General features: G+C 35.8%; 1 protein-coding gene and 1 long non-coding RNA gene across 2 annotated transcripts; both read left to right on the top strand.

Moving 5' to 3' along the window:
* Window positions 1-3,065: 3,065 nt before the first annotated feature.
* Window positions 3,066-8,238, top strand: hhla2b.1 (HERV-H LTR-associating 2b, tandem duplicate 1). Its single transcript, XM_056249418.1, has 6 exons — window positions 3,066-3,412; window positions 3,631-3,726; window positions 4,374-4,682; window positions 6,141-6,419; window positions 6,615-6,935; window positions 8,117-8,238. Exons 1-6 carry the CDS (start codon window positions 3,388-3,390, stop codon window positions 8,236-8,238), a joined length of 1,152 nt encoding a protein of 383 aa, XP_056105393.1. The 5' UTR covers window positions 3,066-3,387.
* Window positions 8,239-9,302: 1,064 nt separating this feature from the next.
* LOC130083977 (uncharacterized) lies at window positions 9,303-9,787 on the top strand. Its single transcript, XR_008806886.1, has 3 exons — window positions 9,303-9,349; window positions 9,454-9,513; window positions 9,596-9,787. It is a non-coding gene; the product is annotated as an uncharacterized LOC130083977 (long non-coding RNA).
* The last annotated feature ends 6,367 nt before the right edge of the window (window positions 9,788-16,154 follow it).

Below are 16,154 nucleotides of genomic sequence, written 5' to 3'. Positions count from 1 at the left end.
GACTCGGTGGTGCTTTGTCACCCAAACATAAATCAATGGGAATGTATTCTTACGGTAATAAAAGACAGGCATTAATTCCTCTCAAATCCTCTTATCTGTAGCTGGTGGATCTCCCCTTAACCTACACAGTGGGCTGGGACCATCTCTAATCGGGATTTCCTCATGCCAGGCGTTATAGATTTGTTCTGTCTCTGTTGAAGATAAGCATGTCATACCTGTCCACTCATACCCTTCATACACTTATGCAGAGAGGTGGAAACCAAACAACGAACAAATAAAAGACAATTAGATGAACTTAACATCAGAGTGACAAGTTGCATTGACGTAAATTGATGTAATCCTGTCCTTGTTCGCTTGTTCACCTTTTTAGAAAACAACATGTAATCCAGAATAGATCTTCAAATCGTCAGATTAGACATCTAAGAATAAATATCACAGCAAATGAACTTTTGAAGGTAGTATTCCTGGTTAAAACATTTAATCTGTGTTGCTCTGTTTTGTAGAACTCCGCGCTGGCATCACCTGATGCTCTAGTTTCAAGCACATTCCATCATTAGTTATTATTATAAAAAGCTCAGGGGCTAACCAATCAAATCACATTAACACAATCAATTACATTACAGAAGCATAGAGAGAGGGGGATGGGAGAGAGTGCAAGATCATAGGATGGACAGATACAAAGAGAAAAAAATCATAAACCAATCGCGGACTCCCTGTGTCCAGTAATCCCAGTGCATTGCCTAATCTGGCGGATTACGGCCTGATCAGCACCAGAGACATCATCACAGATACTGTATCTGCATTGACTTTTACTGGTTAGCTAACCATATCACAAGAGGAGCGTGGCAACATACCGAAGAAAAAAAGGAGAGATCACTTCCTGTAATAAAAAAGACGAGAGAATGTGTTGACAAATGATCTTTAGTCTCATAGCACCCAGCAATACAATTTTAAAAAATACATCAAGGTTTTTTTTTATTGTGCAAATATTGGAAGATTACCAACCCTATGGGCTCCACAAACATTGGCACCCTTGATAAATATGAGCAAACCTGGCTGTGAACATTTGCTTTTTCTACTTTTAGTCTTTCATTCAGAATATTCACATATACATCTAACCTTTAAAGTTAATTTACACAAAATATAAATGTGGAATAAATGAAATAAATATGTTTTTCTCCTAAATAGGTATGACAAAATTATTGGCACCCATACAAATTCTCATAAGTAAAAATCAAACTGAAGTATATTCCCATTCATACGATATGTTTTTAAGTTCACCTTAGTGATAAGGAACACTTAAGTGATAAGTCATGACTTCCTGTTTCACTGGACTCTGAATATGAAGTGAAACACAGGCCAAATTCCTATATATAGCCATTTATCACTAGGAAATACAGTGTAGTGATGTGTGACAAAAGGTTGTTGAGCTGCACAAATCATGAAATTGCTAATAGTTTAATTGTTAAATACTAATTTCCACTATCTGGGCAATAATTAAGAAGCTTAAATCAACCGCAGATGGTCTGAAGATATTGGCCCCACACGCACTGAGGAGGATGGATTGAGTCGCCAAAAGAACTGTAAGTATCAAAGTTGGAGAATTGCAGATGCTAGTTGGGTTTTGGGGTCAAAAAGTCTCCAAAACTATGATCAGACCTTAACTATAAAACCACAACTTGTTTGGGAAGGTTAGAATGAAAAAAGCCTTTGGTGACATCAGACAGCAATCTCATGCACCTAGTTTGCCAGGTGTTACTGGAACTTTCAGAGGGTTTTATGGTCAGATGAGACCAAAATAAAGGATTGGCATGGACAGAAACATGTACTGTAGAAAAGTACCTCACACCCACGGTGAAGTATGATCTTTAATGCCGTGGAGCTCATTTCCCTGGACAACTGGACAACTTATTAGTACACGGTATCATAAACTCCATCAAATACCAGCAGACCCTGTCAGGAAGCTTACACTGGGCCATGGTTGGATCTTGCAGCATGACATTGATCCGAAGTACATCTGAAAATAAACAATAGAATACTTCACTGACTACAGAATGAAGGTTTTGCAATGAACTGTAGCTGTTCTCTAACCCAAACCCCATAAAAATCCTGTGAGATGAGCTGAAGTAAGGAGTCCACAAGCTTGGACCTCTGAATCTGAAGGATCTGAAGAGATACTGTATGGAGGAATGGTCTCAAATCTCTTGCCATATGTTCATCAACCTTATTACGCATGGAGATGATCCAGAGCTGTTAACTTGGCAAAGGGAGGTTGTACAAAGTATTAAATTAAGCTGTGCCAATAATTGTGAAATACATATATTTCAGAAAGTAAATATTTGTTTTATGATCATTTTTTGAACTATTTGACTTTTATTTTATTTGACTTTAATTAAAGTGAGTATTTTGAATGAAAGACTGAGAGGAGAAATAGCAAAAAAACAAATTTTCACAGTCAGTTTTACTCATATTTTCCATTGAGCCAATATTTGCGGAGCCCAATGTATAATGTATATGATGCCTATTTTTATATTAGCATGTTTTAGGGGCAACTTATAAAACATCAAATATTGCAATGAGTGTTTGCATATTTCATAAGAATATTGTTAATTTTACCCTATTTACCTGTAGTGGCGTCCCAACAAGTGAAATCATGTTATAATCATTCAATATTGTGAAAGTTTCATAAGATGTACACTACCGGTTCAGGTTTTTACTAACTAAAATGAACCTAATTACTAACTTATTAATAACTAAATTAAAATGAATGTTGCATAACCCTATTTTGAAAGCCTAAATTGATCCAATACAAATTATAAATACAAAATAATACAAATAAACTTAATCTAAAACTCCACCCATTCATGTAACAGCCCTAAAGTGTCAGGCCTATGCTGATACTATATGAACGTGTGTGTTCCTAAAATAAACAAGTCAGTCTAGTCTAGTTCACCGTCAGAGAAGAGGCTTCCATCCACAATCAAAACACACACACATGTGAGTCTGCCTTTTGAATCATATCCACAACACATAATAAGCAGTTAAAGTCTTAGAGGGTCTAAAACAGTATACTTTTAATTAACTAATAACGAGAATCAGTTTCATTATTATTTACTATATGCTTTTGAGATTTGTTTAATTGAGTAAAGTGTCTGTGTAAAGTGAATAATTGTATCTTACTTCTTTGTGTGCTCCTTATACAGAGGTGTGTGAGTTGTTTTGTTAAATTAAATTTCTTAGTATATGGCAAATTTCTGTCTTCAAATGCGCTGTTATCATGACGAGTAATCGATGATCCGGAAGATTCTACTTTCTGTACAAAAGAAAGAATGTGATCGACAGATTTCACACAAAATAAAAACAATGTGAGGATAAAGCTCTAACTTAATGCAAAATGTCATAGAAAAAAAGGGTAACGTCAAAATCATTATATAAACTTCTTCAAATATCTGAAAAAACTCTGAACTGATGCTAGTGTTCTCCGAGTTAAACATTTGGCTACATGATCTAAATTTATTAAAAGTTTCAATCCTTCTGATATTTCGCCAGGAAGCAGTATCTGGTTAATAATGATTTATTGTTTATATACAGATGACGAAGAGTGCATTCATTTAGTTTTTCCCCCTGTAGTTCAAGCCTTAAAAAAAAAAGCGATGGCAGCAGCACAGTCTTGGACTTGTTTGATATCGGTGTGGATTATTGCTGATACAACTGGGAAAACTCCAGGTAATACTCCTTACAAGACTCACTTCTGTAGGCCAACAGTGCAGCTTCTCTAGAACATTTTTCATAAGAATCCCTGGTTTAATTGAACAATTCATCGTCTCAGACACACCACGAAGTCATTACATGCTTTAAAATATGACCACGAAAATCAAAGTGCTGAGCTAAAAAAAATTGAGCACAGCGTTTTTTTTAGCACAGCATTTTTCATCCGTGACCATTTGTCATATTTTGTAAAAACAACATTTAAATGGCTCGTTGTCATAAGAAAAGAGTAAGAGCAGAAATTTTTGTAAAAATCGAACCAAGCACTTCCTAGAAAACTGTCTGACAACCAAAACATTGGCCTGATCAATTGTCTGATGTTTATCGGTCACTTGGAGATCCAGCATTCCAGCCCTGTTTTTGAACTATGACCTAAATATTTTCAGGTCAAGAATTTATAGATCTCAAAATGCACTCTGATCGACTCAGGAAACAAGAACAGACCCATGAATATGATAATTAAGTATATAATCCGTATAAATAGGTTTACAACTAAACCTTTCAGAGTGACTGAAGTATTTGATATCTTGACTTCCTTATAAGAAATCACTTTCTTTTACAATAATTAGAGTAAAACGTGTCATTTTCCCCTACTACAACTCTAGATGTCCAGGTAACCTGCATGTTCTCAGAAGATTGTGTCCTACCATGTGTCTTTGAAGCAGTTGGAGATGAGATCATATACTGGTTCAGACAGAATGTCCTGATCCACAGTTATAAACAGGGAAGCGATCTGTTAGATCAGCCTGATCAACACTACAACAACAGGACGTCACTATTCACTGAAGTGATTTCCTCTGGTAATGCATCGGTTCATATCCAGAAGAGCGGCCCACAGGACAGGGGGAAGTACAGGTGTCTTGTCACCAGCAGTCGAAAAACCAGTGAGCAATTCATCATAGTCAAGGTAGAAGGTGGGCTATCACAAGTTTATGTTCAAGAGTTTAGCTATCTTAAATAAAATTATATATACAATTATTATCACTCAACTGTGACAATTTGATAATGGCGCCTTTCTTGAATAGGGGACAAAAGTACATTTTTACTTTTTTTAACACCAATCTCGGGGGCACTTTTAACCACAAGAGGTTAATTTTGTATTATATATAGTTTGTTTGATTTGTCTATCAATAACCATTAAATAAACTTCCGAATTAAACAGTAAAAAAAAAAAAAAAAAAAAAAAAAAAAAAAAAGGAAAAACTAAATTTAATCTATTTTGCTTTCGTTTGATTCCTGTGTTCTCTAGTTAGTTCCCTTGCTTGTTAATTTGTATCCACACCTGTTCAGTTTTATTTTTGATTCTTACGTGTATTGAAGCCCTGAGTTTCCTGTGTTTCTTTACCCGGTATTGTTTGTTAATGTGTAATGTGTAGTTGTTACTCTGATACTCTTACGTGTATTCCTTGCTTATTAAAATACTCTTTATTTATCTTTGATTTATGCGAGTTCATCTACATGTGACAATAGCAAAACAATTGAACTGTCTAAATAACTTTTAGACAGTATAGGCAGCACTGTCATTATAATAAGAAAAACGTCAGAGCATTGTGACAGTTACAAAAAGTTTAGTCTGGATACGTTAAAGTGTTAGTAATACAACATTTAACAACAAAATTCAAAATTAAGGCAAAATAGCCAACCAGGCTAAAACTAGTATATACTCAAATCAAATGTACTAAAACTACATTTGTACACCACAAGGATCCAAATCTATAAGCAGAACCTAAGTGCAACTTTCACAATTTCACAACTTTTATCCAATCTGCCATAGACTCACACTCAGGAATTATATATATATATAATAGACAACATGTGGTCTGTGCCTTTAAAAAAGCTTTAAAGTCCCCATGTAGTCAATAATTGGATCCCTTTAAAACTCATCGTTGATCATCAAATTGACATATTTGAATGTTTTTTCCTTGAAAAAAAAATGTCTTCATGCCTTAAAATAGCTTGAATGTAACCCTACACCCTTGCCTCAGGTTCTATGAATATGCAAAATTGCAAATTAGCCCCGCCTCCACTCACTGGCACCAGCTCAGAGATCCACTCGTTGACGATCACACATTGACGTGATTGGTTACAAGGTAGTTTGTGACGTCAGAAACACTAGCGATTTTAAACCGTTTTAAGGAGAAAATACTCAGCAATGGTGTTACTTATGAATTTGCACATGGTTTGTCTTAAAGCATATTAAAAACCCCACATAGACATATAAACAACATTAAAAAGCCTGATTTTCACCACAGGGGGACTTTAAAAAAGGTAATCCGAAATAAAAAATAACATTGAAATGTTATAATTTATGCCACAGCAATCATACGAGACTTAAAAATGATAAACAACAGCAAATGTCTCTGTCATTCCAGCCCCTATCCACTCAGTGAGCCTCGAGACGACACGTCTCAGTGGTTTCGAGGAAGTCATATGCTCCACCCGAGACGTCTACCCAGCTCCCCGTGTAACTTTGTTCACAGAGCCAGCCGTTCTGCCTGACGCCCTCCAACCCTTCACACGCAAAACGGCCGACAAACAAGACCGGTACTCGGTGGAGAGCAAGATCAGGAAGCTGGAAGATCTGACCTACATCTGCCTCGTCCAATCATTCTACAGGTCTCAGACATGGAGGACATCACTGCAGGAGAAAGGTTTGATCTCTCAGAGTAAATGCATAAATGTCTGGACGCGTTGCACTGCATTTCATCATCATTATTATTACGTGAAATTGCATCACCAAATATTTCCATCGCCGACCAAACAATTACATGCAAATAAGAGATAGTGTATCTCCCACCTTTCAAATAGCACCAAGTTAGAATTTTAACCAATTTTCAATTAAACAGAAATATCTAGCATCAAAGGTCAGGACTTTAACATATCTTGCGCGGCTCCATGGAACTTGCAGAACTTCACACTGACATGGTCCTTCACCAAAGGACACGAGTCCTCAACCGTCTACACCTATGACAGCCTCACACAGCTGAGCTCCAGCGTCTGGAAGGAGAGGGTGCGACTGGTGACCCCCAGGGGTCAGGGTGGGGACGGGTCACTGCAGTTACTCATCCCGCTGAGACTGGAGCACGCTGGGCTCTACACCTGCATACTCTCTGCTCTCCGGACCAAGCATGAGGTCCGTACTAGGGTCAACATCATACTGTCGACTGGTGAGATGTTTCTCATTTTAATAACTTAATTTCACAAATAACAGCATATTTATTACTCTGAAATCCAACACACTCTCATAATTTGTAACCATTTCACATTTCATACAAATAACGAAATTGTTGCTCTTTTGTAAAAGGCTTGCTCTTGTTATACCTCACCTTTTAAGCTCTGTTCCTTAAGAAATGTTGTGTTGCAATTTAAGAAAATGATATCTGTATATCTGACTTTCATAAGTATGCACTGGTCAAGCTTGAGCACCTCCACTTTGTTAATCATAACTCGATTATTGAAAATGAAATGAAAATAAAAAGATTAACTTTGTCATTGCTCAGTGGGCGACTGTGAGCAAGTTTACATTAGAGTTTCACCTTGTTTAACTTTTAACATTTTGATAGTATTCCTTAATATTTCAGTAATTTTATCAAACATTACTTCTAGAGTGAGACAAAACAACTGACACCACACAATCACAGAATTAATCAAATCCATTTGTACTTACAAATGCTTGTGATGTCACTTCCTGAATGATGATGTCAGTAAGGAAGTGGCTTAATTATCTGTTAAAAGACATTACAAAACAGAATGAAAAGTGATATAAAAGATAAAAGAACCACTTGAAATAAAAACAGTTACTTAAATTAAAACAAAATTCAAATGAAAATATGTTTTGTTTGAAACATTTTGACTATAGGACCCTAACCCTAAATTTTCGAAATGTACAGAAATGGATTTTTTTTAGAAGTTCAAATCAAACTTCTGAAGTAATAAAATTCACCACACGTTTAGTTAATTGTGATGCTGATAGGCCTCCTTCTATAAAAGAAAATAAACTAATATGATAGTATGATCATAGTTTAAAATTAATTATTTATCCTACAAAATAAAACATACATTTAAAACATATAGGCTACTGCATAAGAAGTCAAACTGAGCTACTCGAATCTGTAAATAACAATGATTTTACCGCAATACCATGGTATAGCTACTCTCTTGAACTCACATCCTTTGTTGGATGATTGTTTTCAGCTAACTAAACAGTTAGCTGAGATGTGATGTTAAAATTTCATTGATCTTTCTTGAAGACAAAATAATCAGCACTTGTTTTTGATTTAAATATTCAACTAAGAACGTATCTTCTTTTTATTTCGTTGACTATACAAGTTGTTTATTGTTTCAGCAGCTAAAAGACAGTCCGAGAACTCCACCCAGTGGTGGATTCCCGCTACTGTCATCACAGGCCTTGCAGTAGAGGCCTGCATTTCAGCCCGAGCCCGACGGGCCCCGACTTATTTACGCTTCTAGGGCCGGGCTTCGGGCCAATTTTCACGTCATAGTTCACACGCGGGCCGGGCCTCGGGCCTGTTTTAGGCTTATCTTTTTTTATAGCCTATTTTAGACATTAATTAAAATAAAATATGAGAAGATGACGATTGAAAAGCAAACATAGAAAGACGTTTTATAACCTATCACACTGACATGACTGACACATGACAGTCTGCTCACGCACACGCACACAGGTTTCCCGGCGGCGCGATCTGAGATTCGTGCGACCGGCTCGTTCTGTGTTTAGTGTCCCGGTGGCGAGCGTGACTTCAGCGCAGCTGGAAAAAGTACGACTGGATTAAAACCTTCCACTGTGGATGCTGTGCTTTTTCTTCACGATGCTCTGAGACTGTTCTTAGCCATGTTAGGAGGTTGTTTTTTGTTTGATTGGACTTTATTTTCATGAGTCTGTTGAAAACTATTGGAAATAAGAATGGCCATGTTCTGTAGTGAAGACTTGATTTTTGAGGTAAGATAACCTGCATGTTTGTTTTTAATGTAATTTATTTGATTTTTTTTAGATTGCATTCTCTGTATTGTATTGTAAACTCATTTAGTTTGCGAGAGCTGTTGCGACTGAGCAGCAGAGCAGTTTGCCTCAGCTTTTCAAAAATGACAATAAACGTTTAAACAAACGTTAACTGTCTGTGTGATATGCTTAAGTTGTTTTATATATATGGATTGTATTGTAGCCAAGTAAAGTGTTGATTTGAGAGGCTATAAATGGATCAAACATACTCACTGTCGGCTGCTTGGTCGTCATAAAAAAAAAAAACATTTTTCTAAATGAACTTTATAAAGAAATGAAAATAAACTTACTGGTAAATACTTTGCCATTGAGAACAAAAAATATCTGTTTTACTGACTGCAACATAGGGCAGGCTGTGAATTTTTTTTTTTTTTTTTTTTTTTTTTTTAACGGGCTCGGGTCGGACTCGGGCTGATCATTCTGATGAGCTGTCGGACACGGGCCGGGCTAGGGCCTGAGCGTCTCGGGCCAGGGCCGGGCTAGGGCCTAGATTTGAGGCCCGTGCAGGGCTCTACCTTGCAGTCTCTGCAGTCGCAGCAATAGTGACTAATACTATAAAATGTAAAGGTAAGGTATGGATTACCAGAATCTCAAAAATATTTATTTAAAATATAGACTACTTATACTTAAATTCTTTGTCCAACAATGATATCTTCCCCAAACAGTTGGATGTTCAAAATCAAGTCAAACCAATGTAGAGGCTGCGGAGATGCAACCAATCAGAGGTGTGTTTGTGGTAACAGATAAATAATAAATATACTCCTCACTGCATCACATTCACAGATCACATCACTCTATTCTTTACAGTGACTGATGCAAACAGTGGAGCTCCATCTGAGGAGCCCTGCTTAACGGAAGAGATCTCCAACAGAACTGCATGAGAATACAGGAGGAACATTTAGTTCACAGTAGCCTAGTATATGGCACGCAGCAATCTCTGAACCACCTTCCAGGCCTTCTTTTAAATCCTGAAAAGCGATCGATTTGTGGGTTTGTTGTGTTCTAATAAATTAAGTGTAACTAGCCTATGGTGTTATTTAGCCTTTTATTACTTTTTGGCTAAGAAATATTTAGCATTTTTATTTTATAGCTATTATTTCTGAGTGTGTATATATAGAATATGTTTAAGATTTGTTTGTACAACATTTGCCTTCATATTTTTCATGCATATTTTATGCAAAGGTATTTAACAAATAAGTCATTTGTTTTACATTTACATCACTTCAGGTGTGGTGCACTATATAACCTTTTTTTTACCAGATGGTTAATAAAAAGAATGTTACTTGAATCATACTGTAGTTACGTTTTTAAGTTGACTAGTTAAACTAGTTTAAAAAAAATCTAAATTGTGAATCGGTCAATCATTCTGAAATTGATCTTGTAGTCTTTTTTTCATATCACCCAGTCGATTTTATTACTGAACAGGGCGGCGGGGCCTCATTTATAAAACTGTGCGTATAATCCTTACTAAAAGTGTACGCGAAAGCCAAAAATGGCGTACGCAAAAAAATATTCAGACTTATGAAACCGTGCGTACGCCAGAACCTGCGCAGAATCCAGTGTTGGGGAGTAGTTAACTACAAGTAGCGACGCTACTAACTTAACTGCATTTTTCAGTAGCTTGGCAGTAGCTCAGTTGCTTTTTAAACAGTGTAGCTTTTCCAGTAGCTAACTACTTTTTGCAGCAAGTAGCGGTGTAGCGCGAGCAAAAGCTACATTGCGTGTTGTTGCGCCTGCGCGAATCAGATTCAGCGCGATGCAAGGATATTCTTCTTCTTGTTAGATTACAAACTAATTTGTTTTGCCATTACCGCCACCTGTTGTTTATTCACGCATCTTGCGGCTAACGGTCCACTGACGTACAGAAGACCTCAAGCACAAATTTAAGGACGCACATACAGGTGATTAATGGCCAAAATGTATTAATTATCCTGCTTTATTGCTCTCTATGTTACATCAAATTTCTATTTCTGATTTAATTACAATGAATGAACCGCCATGATGATCTGTCCGCGTTTGGTAATGATTTGAACATAAAAGACCACTAAACTAAAGTTTGCGCCATCGTGTTTGTCAGTTGAACAAAAAATGTAATCTTAGTTTGTTTATCGCACGACAAATGCTTTGATCTAATTAAATTGCTGTGTAGATTTGTTGTGACTGGATCCGCAGCGAACCGAACTGTGCTCACAAGCAGCTTGTGATTCAGGTTCTTCTTTCACAGTAAATTCTGCGAGCTCCATCACTGCATGTGAGCGAGTTTAACGTGCATTGTCAGTGCCACATGTGAGCGCTTGTGATGTATTTTCTTGCCAAAATGCAACCATCTCACAATCGGTATTTTTGAGAAAAAGTCTATACATGCAATTTACGCTGGATGTATATTTTGCAATGTTGTATTTGTTGCAATTTTGCACTTTTGACAAACAGTCTGAGATATTTGAGTGTTGTGTGTAATAAAACAATAAAAATCATAATTGTATTGCATTGTTTTAAACACTAAATATTTTACTTAAAACATTCCTCAGACACTTATTCAGTTATTTATAATATATGTTGTTCAAAAAAAGCAAAAGTAGTTTCAATGTAGCTAGCTACTTTTTGATAGTAACTTGTAGTGTAGCTAACTACTTTTCAAAAAGAGTAGCTTGACTGTAGTTTAACTACTTTAACTAACGAGTAGCTTGTAGCTTGTCAAACTACAGTTTCAAAGTAGCTTCCCCAACACTGGCAGAATCCCTCCAGTCAGCGGAAGATTGTGCGCACGTGCGTCTCCACCCCGAAATAACCATATATGGAGCTCACAACACCTAGTTTTACTATGCAGACCCTCATCTGCATATCATTTGCATATGATTATTCATCCACGTAATAACGTTTAACGGTACAAGACACATTACATTAATACAAATCAAGGAGTTGCCTATCCTTGCCTTGTTTTTTAATACATAAATCAAATAGTGTAAAATACATTTCAGAGAAAGTTTTTCTCAATCTTTTCCACTGGCCAAATTTTATTTTTAATTGATTTATATTTTTAATGGAAACAGATAGGCCTTGGGCATTATTTGCACGAAACTATTTTCTCAGACAATCTGGTATTATCATGATAAGCAATTATCTCTGTGGTTAAAACATTAAAGCACAGCACGCCACAGGAAAAGTGTTCAAAAACATCGCATCCACAACAAAAATATTGATTGAATATACAAAAATTTGTAACTTCTCAGTAATGATTTCATGTTTAAATGTTTAACTCCATTAATTTGAATGGCATATTTAATCTAAATGTTTATATCAGAAGTAAAACATAGTTTAAATAATTGTTTTATTTATTTTAAACTGTTATTTGCGTCCGTTTCACTAAACGGCCCAACGCGCTCGCTGGCGCGGACATTTACATTTAAGACGGGATGGATATTTGCTTCAAGTGACAGGCTGGTGAGTGAAATTATATTATCTTTCTGTATATGTTTAATTTTCTTTCGATTTTGTGTCTGAAAGTGACCAAAAAGACATTTAGCTCCAGCTCACCATCGGTGAAAAATAGTATTTGCACCTGGTTAAGAATGCTGATGATGATAATTCAGGTTGATGCAATTTGATTTATTGGGTGATGTAATAGGATAATTTAGAAGTTTTTCATTTTAAATAGTTATTGCTATTTGGGCCAGTTGGTGTCGCCAAAACACATACTCTTCTAAAAGAGTGCGTACGCACGGTCAAGAGCATCCTTACGGTGCGCACTTATTTACGCCAAGTTTATTTTTTATAAACCCCGATATGTGCGTGGAAAAATGCGTATGCAACGTTTATACATGAGGCCCCAGGGGATGTAGATTTCATCCTTAAAGTATGCGTACGTACATAAAGAATTTGCGTAATAAATTTGAGGCAGAATTTGCGTACGAACAAAAGTTTTCAGATTTATAAAACCGTTCGCCAGAACCTGCGCAGAATTCACTTTATAAATCCCAGTCAGCGGAAGATTGTGCGCACGCGCGTCTCCTCCCCGAAATAACCATATATGGAGCTTACAACGCCTATTTTACTATGCATATCCTCATCTGCATGTCATTTGCATATGATTATTCATCCACGTGATACCATGTTTAACGGTACGAAATACGGATGTGCCGTCACATTATTACATTCATAAATTTTTTTAGTAGCCTAGCTTCTATCCTTGCCTTGTTTTTGAATAAATAAATCAAAAAGTGTAAAATACATTTCAGAGAAAGTTTTTCTCAATCTTTTCCACTGGCCAAATAGTATTTTTAATTGATTTATATTTTTAATGGAAACAGATAGACATTGTTGTGCATTATTTGCACGAAACAATTTCCCCAGACAATCTGCTATTAGCTATCAGCAGGGCCGGTTCTAGACATTTGGAGGCCCTAGGCAATATTCATGTTGGAGGCCCCCCACCCCCAATAAAAAACTCTTGAAACAAACATGATTCCTAACCTTTTAATTTATACAACATTTAATTTTAAATGTTTTTACTTACACAGTACATAAGTTTGGACACATTACTATGTTTAATGTTTTTGAAAGAAGTCTCTTATGCTAATCAAGCCTGGATTTATTTGATCGAAAATACAGATAAATAATAGTGAAATATTGTTAAATAGTTTTGCTATTTTACTACTTTAAAATATATTTATGTGATGCAAAGCTGAATTTAGTGTAATGTGATCCTTCAGAAAACTTTATAATATTCTGATTTATTATCAAATGTTAGAAATGGTGCTTAATATTTATTTTATAACCTGTGATACTTTTTTCAGGATTTTTTTTTTATTATTATTAAAAAGTTGTTTAAAAAAAGTCTTCACTATCACTTTTTATATATTTAACACATCCTTGCTGAATATTCCTGTTTTTCTTTTTCTTTTTTGTATTTTTGATCAAATAAATGCTGGCTTGTAGAGCATAATAAAAAACTTCTTTCAAAAACATTAAAAATAGTAATTGGTCCAGACATTTTACCAGTAGGCTACTGTATGTACATATTAATCAAACTTCATCTAAGGTAATCTCTTTTTTGTTTAATGAAGATGTTATTGTTATTGTTATTTTGCTGTTTTATTCAATTTATTCACAGTTCCAGAATACCACTTCAGTGATATATGCTTTTATCATTTTTTTCATAGCTGGTATGGGCAGGATTTTCCCCTGCCATTTAATAGATATTGACTGCAGAATGGAGATATTGTCATATTATTAATATAAGTAGGCCTAATATGATATTATGCATTGCATTGCTAGCTTAAATATGCTATACACAAATGAAGTGGAAGAGAAAGACACGATCGCTACTGATTAGAAAAAAAATTCTAAACTGATATTATTGCCGTAAGTAGGCTGATGTCAGACAGGGTATAATCTAATCATCAGCAGAATTTAGAAGATAGACCCAAGATCCTTTATTTGAAACATTTAAAAATGTTGTAGTGTGTTGGCTTTTTAACTTTGAATACAAACGTCTTGTCTTTTACTTTTGTAGCGTTTTTAGTCAGCTCCCGATGCGATGTTATTCATTGTACGCGCAAATTCAAAGCGTCGCGTCTGGGCACGTTAATGACGCTCACGCTCTTTTAAACTCGTAATAAAGCGGTGAATGGTTTTTCCAGAAATGACGCTGATCTACAGTACAAGTTTATATTTAGAATACATTGCAATCACTCCAAAATAGATGACGACAACGCACACACCTGCATTAGAGCTGTGCTTCTTTGCGTGCCTATTTAGGCTTTTGCTTCGCAGCACCTGATGGGCTGGCGTTAATGTGACGTAATGTAACAGTCTATGGTTAAGATAAACATCGTCACTATTTTTAGTTAATTAATAAATATTGAAATAAATTGTAGATAGGACATTTGTAAAAAAAAAAAAAAAAAAAAAAAAAAAAGGTATCCCTCTTGTCTGGGCCCCATCCCGCCAGTCGGGCCCTAGGCACGTGCCTAGTTTGCCTTTGCGTTAATCCGGCTCTGGCTATCAGTTAAAACATTAAAACACAGCATGACAGAGAGAAAAGTGTTCAAAAGCATTGCATCCACAACAAATCTATTTCTATTTATTGAATATATATATATATTTGTAACTTCTCAGTAATGATTTCATGTAGCTAGTTTAAGTGAAACTCCATTAATGAGAATGGCATGTTTAATCTAAATGTTTATATCCGAAGTAAAACCGTTTAAATCATTCTTTTTATTTAAAATGTTATTGTGAACACAAACTTCTTGACGGTTTTGTAATGAACACCGTAGTTAGGACCGATGATGAGTAGCCTAGCGATTGTGCTTCATGACTGTATTTGCAGACTTTGACATTTTATGATATATGTACATTAAGGAAAACATTTCCTTTTTACACTGTGTTCTGCAGTTCTCTAATAAAAGGGTATTTCATGCTATTCTGTATCACATGTAGGCCTAGTCGCGCCATGTCCTCCTGCGCTCCCGTTGTGGACAATGTGACTGTAATGCAGCGCTGATTATTATCATTAATTTTTTTTTATACACTTTGAATTACGTTTGGATTTTACTAGATGTTTATAGCCTAAAACAATCGGCACAAATAACACTGTTGGATTTAATCTTCATGATAATGTGGATGTAACGTATGAAATGGAGTGAAAATTAAATGTCATTAATTCTTATAATCGTTCTCCTCACATTTATTTTCTACAATCTAACTTCAGTTCACTACCTCACCATCTGTGTCGCCAATTCCCTTTGTCTCCAGAATGTGCGCACGCACGGTCAAGAGCATCCTTACGGTGCGCACTTATTTACGCCAAGTTTATTTTTTATAAATCCCGATATATGCGTGGGAAAATGCGTACGCATATTTCTATGCCCATTTTGTGCGTACGCAACGTTTATACGTGAGGCCCCAGGTGAGTAAGGTAGCCTATTTTATTGAACAAAATTTCCATATGTAGCTCTTTAACAGAGTTTATTGTAAAGCATTATTTTGAGTCATTTTATTGTGGTTGTTGTAGCGCTTTGCTGGAACTTTTTTTTAAGGAAGTAGGCTACTGTGTCTTTAAATGGGGAACGTCTTCAGCTAGTCAACTTGAAATCTTTTCCATCTAAACTGGTTATATCTCCTAAGCCTTGTATATGTTTTATGAGCAGTAGGATAATCATATTAATTATCCGCAGCATAGACAGTAAAAGAAAGTTCCGCAGTCGCAGAGTCAAAGCACAACCAAACAATGATGGCGACGAGAAGGACAAACGTTATGGTGTAGCTGTAGCCTAAAGGCTACCTTTAAATATCAACTCTTTCACTCATTTAAACCTTTTATGTGAAATGCTCATATATTTGTAATATTGAAGCTTATAATCAG

This window comes from Rhinichthys klamathensis, unplaced genomic scaffold (genome assembly GCF_029890125.1).
Source record: "Rhinichthys klamathensis goyatoka isolate OS25496 unplaced genomic scaffold, OSU_Roscu_1.1 h1tg000059l_1, whole genome shotgun sequence".
Taxonomy (NCBI): domain Eukaryota; kingdom Metazoa; phylum Chordata; class Actinopteri; order Cypriniformes; family Leuciscidae; genus Rhinichthys; species Rhinichthys klamathensis.
The sequence above is the reverse complement of the archived record's forward strand: the minus strand, read 5'-3'. Positions and strand labels throughout refer to the sequence as shown.

Coding starts and splice junctions, on each gene's coding strand:
- hhla2b.1 (XM_056249418.1), top strand. CDS start 3,388: ATGCAAAATGTCATAGAAAAAAAGG. Junction 3,727..4,373: donor TACAACTGGGAAAACTCCAG/GTAATACTCCTT, acceptor CTACAACTCTAG/ATGTCCAGGTAACCTGCATG. Junction 6,420..6,614: donor GACATCACTGCAGGAGAAAG/GTTTGATCTCTC, acceptor TCAATTAAACAG/AAATATCTAGCATCAAAGGT.